Source organism: Trichechus manatus, unplaced genomic scaffold, assembly GCF_000243295.1.
Source record: "Trichechus manatus latirostris isolate Lorelei unplaced genomic scaffold, TriManLat1.0 scaffold00024, whole genome shotgun sequence".
Classification (NCBI taxonomy): Eukaryota; Metazoa; Chordata; class Mammalia; order Sirenia; family Trichechidae; genus Trichechus; species Trichechus manatus.
The window spans coordinates 22871272-22884171 of record NW_004443960.1 but is presented as its reverse complement, the minus strand read 5'-3'; the positions used below and the strand labels follow the sequence as shown (position 1 = coordinate 22884171).

General features: G+C 41.5%; 1 protein-coding gene across 1 annotated transcript in view; it reads left to right on the top strand.

The window, feature by feature from the left end:
• ARHGAP17 (Rho GTPase activating protein 17) overlaps positions 1–12900 on the top strand; it is a 60691-nt gene that overhangs the window by 14198 nt on the left and 33593 nt on the right. Inside the window, exons 6-9 of the mRNA XM_023728535.1 lie at positions 1412–1523; positions 3959–4027; positions 4186–4267; positions 9448–9575. Coding sequence (XP_023584303.1) covers positions 1412–1523; positions 3959–4027; positions 4186–4267; positions 9448–9575 — 391 coding nt within the window. The remainder of the gene's footprint in view (positions 1–1411; positions 1524–3958; positions 4028–4185; positions 4268–9447; positions 9576–12900) is intronic.

Genomic DNA, 12900 nt, shown 5'->3' with positions numbered 1-12900 from the left:
TGTTTATCTGCTAGGAGTAGTACATCTGCAGTACACGTATCCCGTAGGAGATTTCAACCACTGATTCTTCATGCTGCGTTCATGGTCTTGTTCACTTAATTAATCAAAGTGGGTGTTGGAGAAACTGAAACAATTGAATATTTTCTCTTTATTTTTTCTTATTCCTATGGCTTTTCCCCGGAGGAAGATAATAGCTAACATTCAGTAGAAGTCTGTTCTGTGCCATTTTACACATGCACACATAAACACACACACACACTCTCTCTCTCTCTCTCATATGTTGGTTCTCTATCTTTATGACAGTTCTGCAAGGCAGGCAGTGTTTATTCTCTTAGTTTTACAGATGAGGCAACTGAGGCACAGAGAGGTTAAGTTATTACCCAAAGTCACACAACTAGTAAAGGTAGAGTCGAGCTCAAACTTGAGGTTGTCAGACTCCTAAGTCTGTGCTTTTACCACTGCGTTGCATTGTCACTTTTGTTGCAGCAGCCTTGCTGAAGCCTTGCTGTAGAGGTTTGCTTCCCATCAGGGATGCAAAACGGGGCAGAGCTTGGCACTTCAGGGCAATGCAGCAATCTGGGACGCTCAACAGGTTGCTGACATGAGTTTTCATGTTGCATCTTCAGAATATCTATGTTTAAATTTGAAGTGTGAGAACTTTCCACAACAGCAGACACATCCATATTCAAACAGGTCAAAACACACTTGAAAGCCAAATAGAAGTTGTTTTCTATTATTATCGCCCATCTCACTCCCTTATTTTCCCTATAGTATAATTTTTTTTTTTCCTTTTAGCTTACTATGTAAAGGGAATATAAATAGTCCACATTATGTTTCAGATTTGCTGTAGATATTGTCTTTAGAATATTAATTCTTGTAAGTATTTTTCATTCTCATGGTGATTTCATAGCTGTTGACTTAATAGCTACTGGTTGAAGGCTTTTACCTACTGAAAGTAATCACAGGTCAGGATAGTAGTCAAGAGGGTCATCGGGAGCTCTCTGGAGCGGAAACTGATTCTTGGTGGCACAGGGAACGTTCTAGACCAAAGCAGAAGAGTAAGGGAATGTTTCATGGCAAGAATTCCATGATTGGGCACTAAGGAAAGAGGTTCCATGGATTGATTCCCAGGAGTAGAATTTGTTTCAGATTAGTTATGGTGGGTTATACTCAAAGTAGACAGCTAATCCCAGCATGCTGAGTGTCCTGTCATGATGAGAGGCTAATGTCTATTTTTGAGTGCTTCCATTCTTAGAGGGTAAACATAAGGGAAGCTGGCTTCTAAGTACTGATACCCATCCCAGGTAGAATCAGTTTTGGGGATGGAATCTGTCTCCATAGGTCTTTGACTCCATAGGTCCTTGAGTTTGTACAGCTTGTTCTCAGATACTGGCTACCCCTTGTTTTGCAGATGGAACCAAGCTCACAAATCTTCAGGAACCAACTTTCAGGGGCTTCCATCAAAAATAGATACCCTAAAGGAAGAGATGGATGAAGCTGGAAATAAAGTAGAACAGTGCAAGGTACAAAATTCCCTAATAAATACATACTTGTAGCAACCTTTTTTTTTTTTTTGGCAGATGATGGATGAAAGATCAAATATTGCAAATTATTGAGTAAGTTTTACATTAATTCCCATCAGAATACTTTGAATGATATTAAGTGTGTGTAAGGTTTTAGTAGTAGTAGCATCAGAACCTGTCTAACTTCAGGGAGGATAATGCAAATCAAGATCAGTGTAAGGCTGATCCCTATGAGGTGGAGGTCAGACATTCCTCCCCTCTCCAACCTTTTTACCAGTTATGACACCAGTCGTCCCTCCCACAGCACTCTGCTTCTCTGCCTGGTTTGATGATTCGTTGCAGTGGCCACACAGAACTCACAGACCATACTTACAGTCAAGTGGTTTATTAAAGAAGCAGCAGGGCACAACTTGGGATCAGGAACAACAGGCTACAACTCTTGTGTTTTTATATAAGTGAGGTCATACAATGTATGTTCTTTTGTGATTGGCTTATTTTGCTCAGTATAATGTCTTCAAGCTCCATCCATACTGGAGCATGTATCAAGACTTCATTTCTCCTACTGGCTGAGTAGTGTTCGGTTGCATGTATGTACCACATTTTGTTTATCCATTCATCTGTTGATGGGCAGTTAGGTTGTTTACACCTTTTGACTATTGTGAATAGTGCTGCAGTGAACATTGGTGTTTGAGTCTCTGTTTTCAAGTCTTTGGGGTATATACCTAGGAGAGGAATTGCTGGGTCATATGGTAGTTCTATTTTTCGTTTTTTGAGGAACCACCACACTGTTTTCCACAACGGCTGTACCATTTTGCATTCCCACCAGCAATGGAGAAGGGTTCCAATTTCCCCGCATCCTCACCAGCATTTTTTATTTTCTGTTTTTTTTTCAGCCATCCTAGTGGGAGTGAAATGGTATCTCATTGTGGTTTTGATTTTCATCTCTCTGATAGCTAATGATGCTGAGCATCTTTTAATGTGTCTGGTGGCCATTTGAATGTCCTCTTTGGTGAAATGTCTATTCAGGATCTTTGCCTGTTTTATGATTGGGTTATTTGTCTTTTTGTTGTTAAGTTGTCAAAGTTATATATATATTTTAGTTAATTTAGATTCTTGTTGGATATATGGTTTCCGAAGATATTCTCCCAGTCAGTAGCTTGTCTTTTTAAATATATTTATTTTAATAGTCTCTGGGAATTCTATTTTCTGAAGTTCTCTGTAAAAATGGTGGGAGTTTGCTTATATATTTTGTAATTTTGTATTTTAAGTTCATTTTAAGAGGGACTTTATCTGTGGGACTACTGGGGGTTGAATGAATCTCCTCAGAGAGTATTCCCAGCCCAGGACCATTTTAAACTAAATTTACTCTGTTAGGGGGTTGCTGGGCACACATATAGTAAATTCAAACCTCAAACCCTCGTGAAAACAGGCCTATTTTAGTGAAATCTCAGAAGCAGCTTTTTTTTTCCTTCCCAGACTCAGAGCCCATTCTAAGACAGATAAGCGTCCCTGTTATTTCCATGCACTAATAAGCGAGATTTTTTTCTAATCTACTCTTTTATTGAGAGTATAGTTCCTCAGGAGTCCTATCTTCATGCATGACGTGTGTATGCTTGTCTCAGTTCCAGTTCCTCATCCCACAAGGCCCAGGGCCTCATTTCCTCTCCTCACCCCACAGGACTGCTAGACTCAAACACCTTGGCCACCAGGAGTGGCATACACCCACCTCTGGTCATTCCCAGCATCCATTCATGCTTAGCATTTTGGCTTTCATTTCTTTTTTTCTATTCTGTGTTTTTGGTTATGGGAATTTACTCCTTACTTTCTCAGTTATACTAATTGGATGTTTGTTACTTCTAACTACATTTCTAGGTTTTTCTCATAAGTGGGAGGGCCTCACATGAACTTGTGTACCTTGAAGATGACGTGCTTATACACACACACATGCATTATCTAACCTGTCATTTTTTAAAATTATTTAATTTTTTATATAAGTAATTCATTTACTTTAAATATCAAATATTGTAAAACAGTATAGAGTGAAGTCTTTCTTCCACCCTTTGTCTTCCTTCTACCTAATTCCCACTGCTCCCAACAGGCAATTATTATCATTAATTTCTTGTTTTTTCTTCCAGAGATATTTTTATATACATGACAATAAATAGATCATATAGTAATAATTTTTTTGTCTCCTTTTTTTATCTTGATGGTAACATACTTTACATAGTGCTTTATCCTTTGCTGCTTAATAAGGTATATTAACAGTATCTCTTGGACATCATTCCATGCCAATCCTTATTCTTTTTGTTGTTCTAGGGTATGGTTATATCAGTCAGTTGATGGACATTTAATTTTTAGCTGTTTCCATCATTTTTTTTTTAAATCTTTCTCCTATTTTTTTTTTCAATGATATATCTTCTTTTCCACATACCCAGGATCAGCTTGCAGCAGACATGTATAACTTTATGGCCAAAGAAGGGGAATACGGCAAATTCTTTGTTACGGTAAGCCCCTTTCCTTGACAATATGTGAAAAACATTGTAAAAACGAATCATTATAGCTTTGTTGCATAAGTTGTCATTTTTGGTTTTGCTCAGCCATTGTGTGTGTGTCCATCCGATGCTAACGTTACTTTTGTTTTTGAATGTGGGTCTGTTCTCAGTTATTAGAAGCCCAAGCAGATTACCATAGAAAAGCATTAGCAGTCTTAGAAAAGGCCCTCCCCGAAATGCGAGCCCATCAAGGTAATGTAACCTGTGTGCTGGCTGATGCCTCCTTCTCGCCTCTGCCACTTCTGCCTCTGTTCTTCTTCACCCTGACTCCTTTGCATGCACTTCCTCTGGATAAAGCCTCTCCGCCTTGGAGGATACAGTTTCCCAGCATAATTTCATCTTCCCTTACCGCATTCTGTCATTTCTTCCCAACCCAAATTAACACACTAATGGAACATTTGCAGTTCTTCTGAAACCTTCAGTTGGAGAGAAGCTTGCCCCTTTTGGGAGTGCCTGTGTGTCTTTTCTGTCTTCTCAGTAGGCTTAAAAATATTTTTTCTTAATAGATTCTAGCATCTAATTATCCTTTTCCAAATAAGCTCTTTGTTCCATAGGGCTTAATTCTAGTCCTGTGACTCTAAGACCACACGTTCTAGGAAAAATATTTTGGACTTTCCGGTGGAGAATTTTGGAAACCAGTACCTAATGCCACACCATCAGTCACTTAATCAATGGATTGCATGATCAGACCGTGACCTCTTCTCTGTCTTTACACAAGTCTCTTGTTCTTATGAGCACTGGTGTTGTGCCCACCATGGTCAAGCACATTGCAGATTTTACCTACAAGTTATGTGCGTACTGAGCTTTCCCCTGGTGTTTGTTTCAGATTAGATACCTGAAGCTTTTAATTCTACTTCTCTCTGCTTTATGATCAGAGCGTTTACCAGCAGAGATCAGTAAAAGATGTTAAGGCAGAAATTGCTCTGTCTTCTTTGGACCTGTTACACCACTTCAGTTGCAGTATAAACCTGACATTTGGATCTGACATTTCCCCTGCAGAACCATGAGTCTTGAGGTAGCAGAGGATCAGGCCAGGTGCTGAGTATGATGACTGTGTGATTGTGAGAGAGTGAGTGGGTGCGTGGATGGGCGTGTGGATGGACACACTCACACATGTGCCCAAGAATGCCATATTTTTGCTGTAAGTTTCAGGAGGAACCAACAGGTTCAAACTTTGTGCCTGAAATTTTTTGGATTGTGGAATTAGAAAATTCGGTATCTTGACCAACAGCATAGCCAGGTCTTCAGTGATCTTGGGGGTAGCGTGTCTGATTTACTCAACCACTCTTCTTTAGACGAGCTGTCCTCGCTTTCCTAAGTGATTGATTTGATTTCCTAGTTTGTGGAAGATGGTGTTGGGTCACAGTGCAAAGAAATGAAGCTCCTGACTAACACTTAGTCTTTCTAGGGGCAGCTTCTTGCTGGGCCCATTCAGAGTATGGAGAACAGGTATTTATGGGCCACCTACCACATGCTGGGCCCTGCATGGGGCAAAATAGTCAGCAGCAGCAGTATCTCTGTCTTTGTGAAGCTTAAAGTCTGGTTCAGAAGCACAAAAAAGAGAAGATTGGATTTTTTAAGCAATGCCTTTTTTTTCCTTAACTCCTATTCTATTTTTTTCCCAAGGCTACTTTCCCTAGAGAAGTATGCCAGAAAGTCAAGGGGACTGGAACGGGGCAGGGAGGAGTCTTAGGATGTAACAAAGAAAGCTGGTGTTGTGGGCAGCAGCCAGAGAAGGAAGTGTCTTCGGTCTTTCATCCAGCCCCTCCCCTCTCTCCCTGTCCTCCTAGCTACCTCTCATCCCTTAGTCCTGTCTAGCTCTTCCTTTCTGTCAGCGTCTTCTCTGTTTGCAGAAAAGCTCTGCGTGTCCTTAGTATAGAATAAATATGCAGCTTGATCCCACTGCCTCTTATGATCCTGCTGACCGTGATTTCATATGCATGGTTCCCTAATGATTATTCACTGCCTATCTTGTTCTAAACTCAGGATCTCGTTCTTCATTTTTGTGTTAGGCTCTTTGAATGGCTCATTTCTGCCTGCAGCCTCCACTTTCTTTCCACCTTCCCAGCCCTTCAACTTTTTTTTTTTTTTCTATTGTACTTCAGGTGAAGGCTTACAGAACAAATAGTTTCTCATGAAACAGAAGTACACATGTTGTTTTATGACATTGGTTAACAACCCCACAACATATCAACCCTCTAACTTCTCAACCTCTTTTTTTTTTTTTTTTGTGAAAATACACATAGCCAAAGATACACCATTTCAAAAATTTCTACATGCACAGTTCAGTGACATGGACTACACTCTTCCAATTGGGCTGTTATTCTCACTTAAGATGAAGGCTTACAGAACAAAATCGTTTCTCATTTAACAGTTACTACAAATATTGCCCTATGACAATGGTTAACAGTCTCACAAGACATCAACAATATCCTTACTGCCTTGGGTTCCCTATCACCAGCTTCCTTGTCCCCTTCTGCTTTCTGGCCCTTGTCACTAGACTCCTATACCTCGTTAGTCTCATTTGGTTTTACGGGCCCAGCCCTTCAACTTTTGCAGTCTGGTTTCTACACCCAGTCACTCTGCTATTTTTAAAAAAAAATCTCCCAATTCTCAAAGGACCAAGTGACCTTAATTTTCAGATCCTGGAATTTGAACTGGCGTTTGGTGGAGCCATCTCTTTCTCATTAAAATTTTTCCTTGTTTGACTTGATTTTTTCATGTCCTCAGCCAGATATCAGCCTTTTCTGAGGTCGAGGCCTTGCTCTTCGCCCCCTTCCCCCTAGAAACCCCCTCACTTTCAGATTCAGCTCTCATCTGCATAAGTATGTTCCCTTAATGACCGCCTTTCACCTTAAACTCAGCATATCTCAGAAAACCGGCTGATTCTTCCCCATCACCAGCTGTCCTTTTCTCCCTCCTTGTCCCCTTGATACCACATGATCCGGATGTAAAACCTTGGAGCCATCATTTTCCTTCTCTGGGTTCTTCCCTTTTTTCCCCTGTGCTGGGCCTCATATGTCCCCGCCTTCCTCTCTGTTCCCACTGTCTGCCCTGCTCTGTTCTCATCGCCCTGGGCATGAACTGTGGGATTAATTCTAATGCCCAGGCTCAAGAGCTCTGGTCTTTTCTCAGCCCGTCGCCCTCCACAAAAACGTTTTACATCTTCTTGGTCTAATTCCTAACCGTCTTCCCAGACCCCTTCAGACTCACTTCCTTCAAGAAATTTCTCTGACAACTGAAGCCAACAGTGAACACTCTGTCTCCTGAATTGCTCTAGCATTTATGGTCTACACCAGAAGTCGCAAACAGCCAGATCCCATTTGAAAAATTTTCAAAAACTAGACGCTTTTACACAGCGATCCTGATTTCTGACTCCTGCTGAAATTTAGAAGATCCGGCAACACGGGGTCTGTGTTCCCACGTGGCAGCCTTGGTCTGGTGCCCAGGAGCAGCCTATCCAGTCAGCCCTGCTACTGATCTGGCCCTGTAGACATCTGTTTGCGACCTCTTGTCTATACCATGTATCTGCCATGACTTAGCAAACATGTCCTGTCTTGTTAATTACTGTCATGTGTTTACATGTGTGTCTTGTATTGCTTCTCCTCACAATTAGATCACTCTCATCCTGAAGATGGGAATCTCTATGAACTTTGTGTGCCCACTGCAGTGCCTGACCCATAGTAGGTCTGTCGTTTGAGGGGCTGTGCACCTTGGGTGGAGTTTGCCTTAGGCATTGTCTCCGGGTCAGTGGTTCTCACATCCGCTCTCTGCCAACATTACACCAAGGTGGGGAGGGCACACTCCCTTCAGTATTTACTATTTTACTAGTATTTCTAGAAAGTTCTAATGGGGATTTGGAGTGTGCCTACCTTGGGAGTGGTGGCAGGTGGCATTTGGAGAGCTCCCTTGGGTCACTGTGATGTGGACCTCTAGGGGAAGGGTCATGTGGCCATTTTCTGCTGTATTGGAATCACTGCTTTAGATGAAAGGGACAAAGTGTTCAAGGTAAGATCTGGCTTCTGAGGGGACTATCACAGTTCTGTCTTCTGAGAAGAGCCCGGCCCCCAGGTGTTTTTTCTGTTAGAAATTCCGCTGGGCAGGGACAAGGGCTGGGGTCAGAGCGGAGGAGGGCTCCAGACAGTTCTGAGAGTGACGTGTGGCCTGCTCTCCGTTTTTGTCTGTTCCAACTCTTTTGCCTCACCTGTTTCTTCAGCCTCTGCCCACTTGCTCTTTCCATCAATTTTTCACTTTTTTTTTTTTTTTTTTTACAAAGTCTCAGGTCTGTGAGTATGGGATTTTATTTCTCTTCCTCCCCCTGTGTGCAGATCATGCAATGGGCCTGCATGCCTACATTTTACATAGAGTGTATGATGGCACACTGGAGTAAATATTGCCTTCTTCGAATGCAGGTTTCTAATATCCAAGTGGTGAAAGGAAAAATGCCCCTTAAAGGTGCTGAGAAGGTGTGAACTCTTCCTATTGGTGAAAGGAATGAAGTGTTTCTCACTGGAGTATTTTTACCAACTGGTTTTCCCTCTTTTGCTTCTGTGCACATCTCAGACAGCATCCTCACAGGCAGGCCAACCCCAATCACATACTTCTTATTCTGAGTTAATACTTTCATTTCCTAAATTTTGTTTTTCTCCTTTCCTGCATGTATTTCCGCTAAGCTGCCTCAAATCTTTTATGGAATCAAGCAGGGTGTTTGACCTAAAAAATACCCTAGAGTATTGCTCTGTTGCTGTCTGCACAGCCTTCAGCCTAAGCTGCTTTGGGGTTGCAGATACTGCTTTTTTTCATACTGAGAATTTTTGGTCCTGTTTGAGGTTGTGGCCTCAGAAACACTGCATGTCACGGCAATGTTGCATCTGATACGCGTTCACCTTGACAATCTCCCGTCTTGTATGATGAACGCTTGGCTTGTGTTTGGAATTTTAAGAGATTATTTCCTTTTTCCTGTGGTAGGAGTCTATTTGTTGCCCTCTAGGTAGAAAGCCAGTGCTGCTTTGCATGGCTCAAATAAACTTTTCAGTGAAAATCTCCTTCAGATGAACCCTCTGTTTTAGTGCCAGGCTGCCCACCTGATGCATGTCACTGTGACTGTGGTGCCACCACTGGAACTCCTACTGAGCAGCTTTTACGGGGTGCCGTGTGGGCAAGTTCAGGGCCCTCGTTCCACAAGTAACCTCCCCAGGCTTTTGCACCCTAGCGAACGTTAAGCGACAAAAGAAAATAGAACAGATGTTTTCCCCTTTCCCAAAGCCTCAGCTACCAGTCTGCTAATAAATCCCCTTTGGTCGTTTGGGAGAAACTAAGTTTGTAACCCTGGGAGCTTGTTGGGTGTCTTACTAAACGGTTTGCTGCTGTAGATAAGTGGGCAGAGAAGCCAGCCTTTGGGACTCCGTTGGAAGAACACCTGAAGCGTAGCGGGCGTGAAATCGCAGTCCCCATCGAAGCCTGCGTCATGCTGCTCCTGGAGACGGGCATGAAGGAGGAGGTGAGAGGTGCTGTGCTGTGGGGTGCCAGGTCTTCATGCCCTCTCCTCTAGAGCACCCCCCACCATACCTTTATTACTCAGCCATTGTCAGTACTGTGTAGACTGTGGCTTTCCAACTTTTGTCACTATGACCCACAGTAAGGATACATCTTAAATTGAGGCTGTGGTCACTCTATCCATCTGTCTATTAATGACACAAAGGTTTCACAGAGTAACGCTCACCTCTCCTTGCAGTGAAGTCTTCTTTTTCCCCCTATTCAATTATTTCATTTTTAAACGCTAGTTGTGGTTTGTGAAAATGGATTTCAGGACATGCTCGTGGACCAGAGCTTCCATGAGCTTTAGTTTTTAATAGCAAGCATCTGTAGTACTGTGTAATTCCTGGAGGACATTTACATACGTTCGTTTGGTGGGATCCTTACAGGAAAACACTGAGACCAGCAAGGAGGTCTCCTTACTGTCCTTATACAGATAAGGAGATCAGCACACAGGGAGTTCTCAAAAGCCTCACGGCCTGGGTGGAACCAGAGCCAAACCCAAGTGTTTTTTCTTTTTTATTGTACTTTAGATTAAGGTTTACAGAGCAAATTAGTTTCTCGTTAAACAGTTAATACACATATTGTTTTGTGACATTGGTTGCCAACGCCATGATATGTCAATACTCTTCCATTCTTGACCTTGGGTTCCCCGTTACCAGCTTTCCTGTCCCCTCCTGACTTCTCATCCTTGCCCCTGGGCTGGTGTGCTCATTTAGTCTCCTTATTGTTTTATGGGCCTGTCTAATCTTTGGCTGAAGGGTGAACCTCAGGAGTGACTACATACTGAGTTAAAAGGGTGTCCTTGGGTTTTCTGCTATCTCTGTTAGACCAGTAATTCTGGTCTTTTTTTGGAGTTAGAACTTTGTTCTACGTTTTTCTCCACCTCTGTCCGGGGCCCTCTGTTGTGATCCCTTTCAAAGCAATCAGTGGTGGTAGCCAGGCTCCATCTAGTAATGCTGGACTCAGTCTGGTAGAAGCTGTGGTAGTTGTGGTCCATTGGTCCTTTGAACTAATCTTTCCCTTGTGTCTTTGGTTTTATTCATTCTCCCTTGTTCCAGACAGGGTGGGACCAATGGAGTATCTTAGGTGGCCGCTCATAAGAGCTTTTAAGACCCCAGATGCTACTCACCAAAATAGGATGTAGAACATTTTCTTTGTAAACTGTGTTATGCCAGTCGAGCTAGATGTCCTCCAAGACCATGGTCCCCAGCTGAGGCAAATATCATAAGCGAACAGCTTGATAGATTTCCACACACTGAACCCACCCATGTAACAAGATCTGGAGACATTTTTGGTGTTCACAGCTAGGGGGCGCTACTGGCATCTCATGGGTGCAGGCCAGGGAAGCTCCTAAATATCCTGTGAAGCACAGGACAGGCCTTTACAACAAAGAATTAGTTGGTCCAAACTGTCAGTAGTGCTGAGGTCAAGAAACCCTGCTGAGATTAATTTTGCCTAAAAGCCGAGATGTATAACTCCTTGTCCAATGTTCTTCATTCTCTACTGCCTCTCTTGGTCAGTCCTTCAGGCATTTTTCTCTGTTTTCCCTAAGTAACATTTAGGGTAGCGAACATGACTAGCAGCCTAGTCTAACAATTATTCTTACAATGTCAATGTTTTAAAAATATTCTTAAATTTAGAAAATCTGTGATAAATCAGAGGAGCCCTCACCCTGCTTACACATCACTGGGTAATAGAAGAAATCAGAGATGCAATCAAAAAATTCCTAGAATCAAATGAGAATGAAAACACATCATACACCGCAAAGGCAGTCCTCAGAGGACAATTTATAGCAGTAGATGCACACATCAAAAAAGAAGAAAGGCACAAAATCAAAACATTAACTACAGAACTCCAACAAATAGAGAACAGCAAAAAAAGCCCACAGCCACTAGAAGAAAGGAAGTAATAAAGATCAGAGTAGAAATAAATGAAGTAGAGAATAGAAAAACAATAGAAAGAATCAACAAATCCAAAAGTTGGTTCTTTGAAAGGATCAACAAAATCGACAAACCACCAGCCGGACTGACAAAAGAAAAACAGGAGAGGATGCAAATAACCCAAATAAGAAATGAAATGGGGGACATTACAACAGACCCAGCTGAAATAAAAAGGATCATAACAGAGTATTGTGAAAAACTATAACAAATTTGAAAACCTAGAGGAAATGAGTAAATTCTAGAAACACACTGCCTACCCAAACTAACACCAAGTGATGTTGAAAATCTGAACAGAACCATAACAAGAGAAGAGATTGAAAAGGTAATTAAAAAACTCCCAACAAAAAAAAAGCCCTGGCCCAGATGGCTTCACTGGAGAATTCTACCAAACATTCAGAGAAGAGCTTATGCTAGTATTACTCAAACTATTTCAGAACACAGAAAGGAAGGGATACTTCTGAATTCATTTTATGAAGCCTGCATAACCCTGATACCAAAACCAGGCAAAGATGCCACAAAAAAAGAAAATAACAGACCAATATCTCTCATGAATACAGCTGCAAAAATTCTCAACAAAATTCTTGCCAGTAGAATTCAGCATCATAGCAAAAAAATAATACACCATGACCAAGTAGGATTCATACCAGGTATGGAAGGATGGTTCAGCATTAGAAAATCAATCAACATAATCCACCACATAAATAAAAGGAAAGAGAATCACATGATCATTTCAGTTGATGCAGAAAAGGCATTTGACAAAGCCCAACACCCATTCCTGATAAAAAAATACTCTCCATAAAATAGATACAGAAGTGAAATTTCTCAACATAGTAAAGGGCATCTATGTAAAACCAGTGGCCAACATCATTCTTAATGGAGAGAGGCTGAAAACATTCCCCTTGAGAACAGGAACAAGAGAGGATGCCCTTTATCTCCACTCCAATTTAACATTGTGCTGGAAGTCCTAGCTAGAGCCGTAAGGTAAGAAAAAGAAATAAAGGGTACCCAAATTGGTAATGAAGAAGATAAACTACCCTGTTTGCAGATGATATGATACTATACATAGAAAACCCTGAAGACTGCACAAGAAAACTACTGCAACTAATAGATTCAGCAGAGTAGCAGGATACAAGATAAACATACAAAAATCAGTTGGATTCCTGTACACCAATAAAGAGAAAATGAAAATGAAATCAAGAAAACAATACCATTTATAATAGCCCCTAAAAAAATAAAATACTTAGGAATAAATCTAACCAGGGATGTAAAAGATAACTGCAAAACACTACTGCAAGAAACCAAAAGGCATCTACATAAATGGAAAAACATCCCCTGCTCATGGATAGG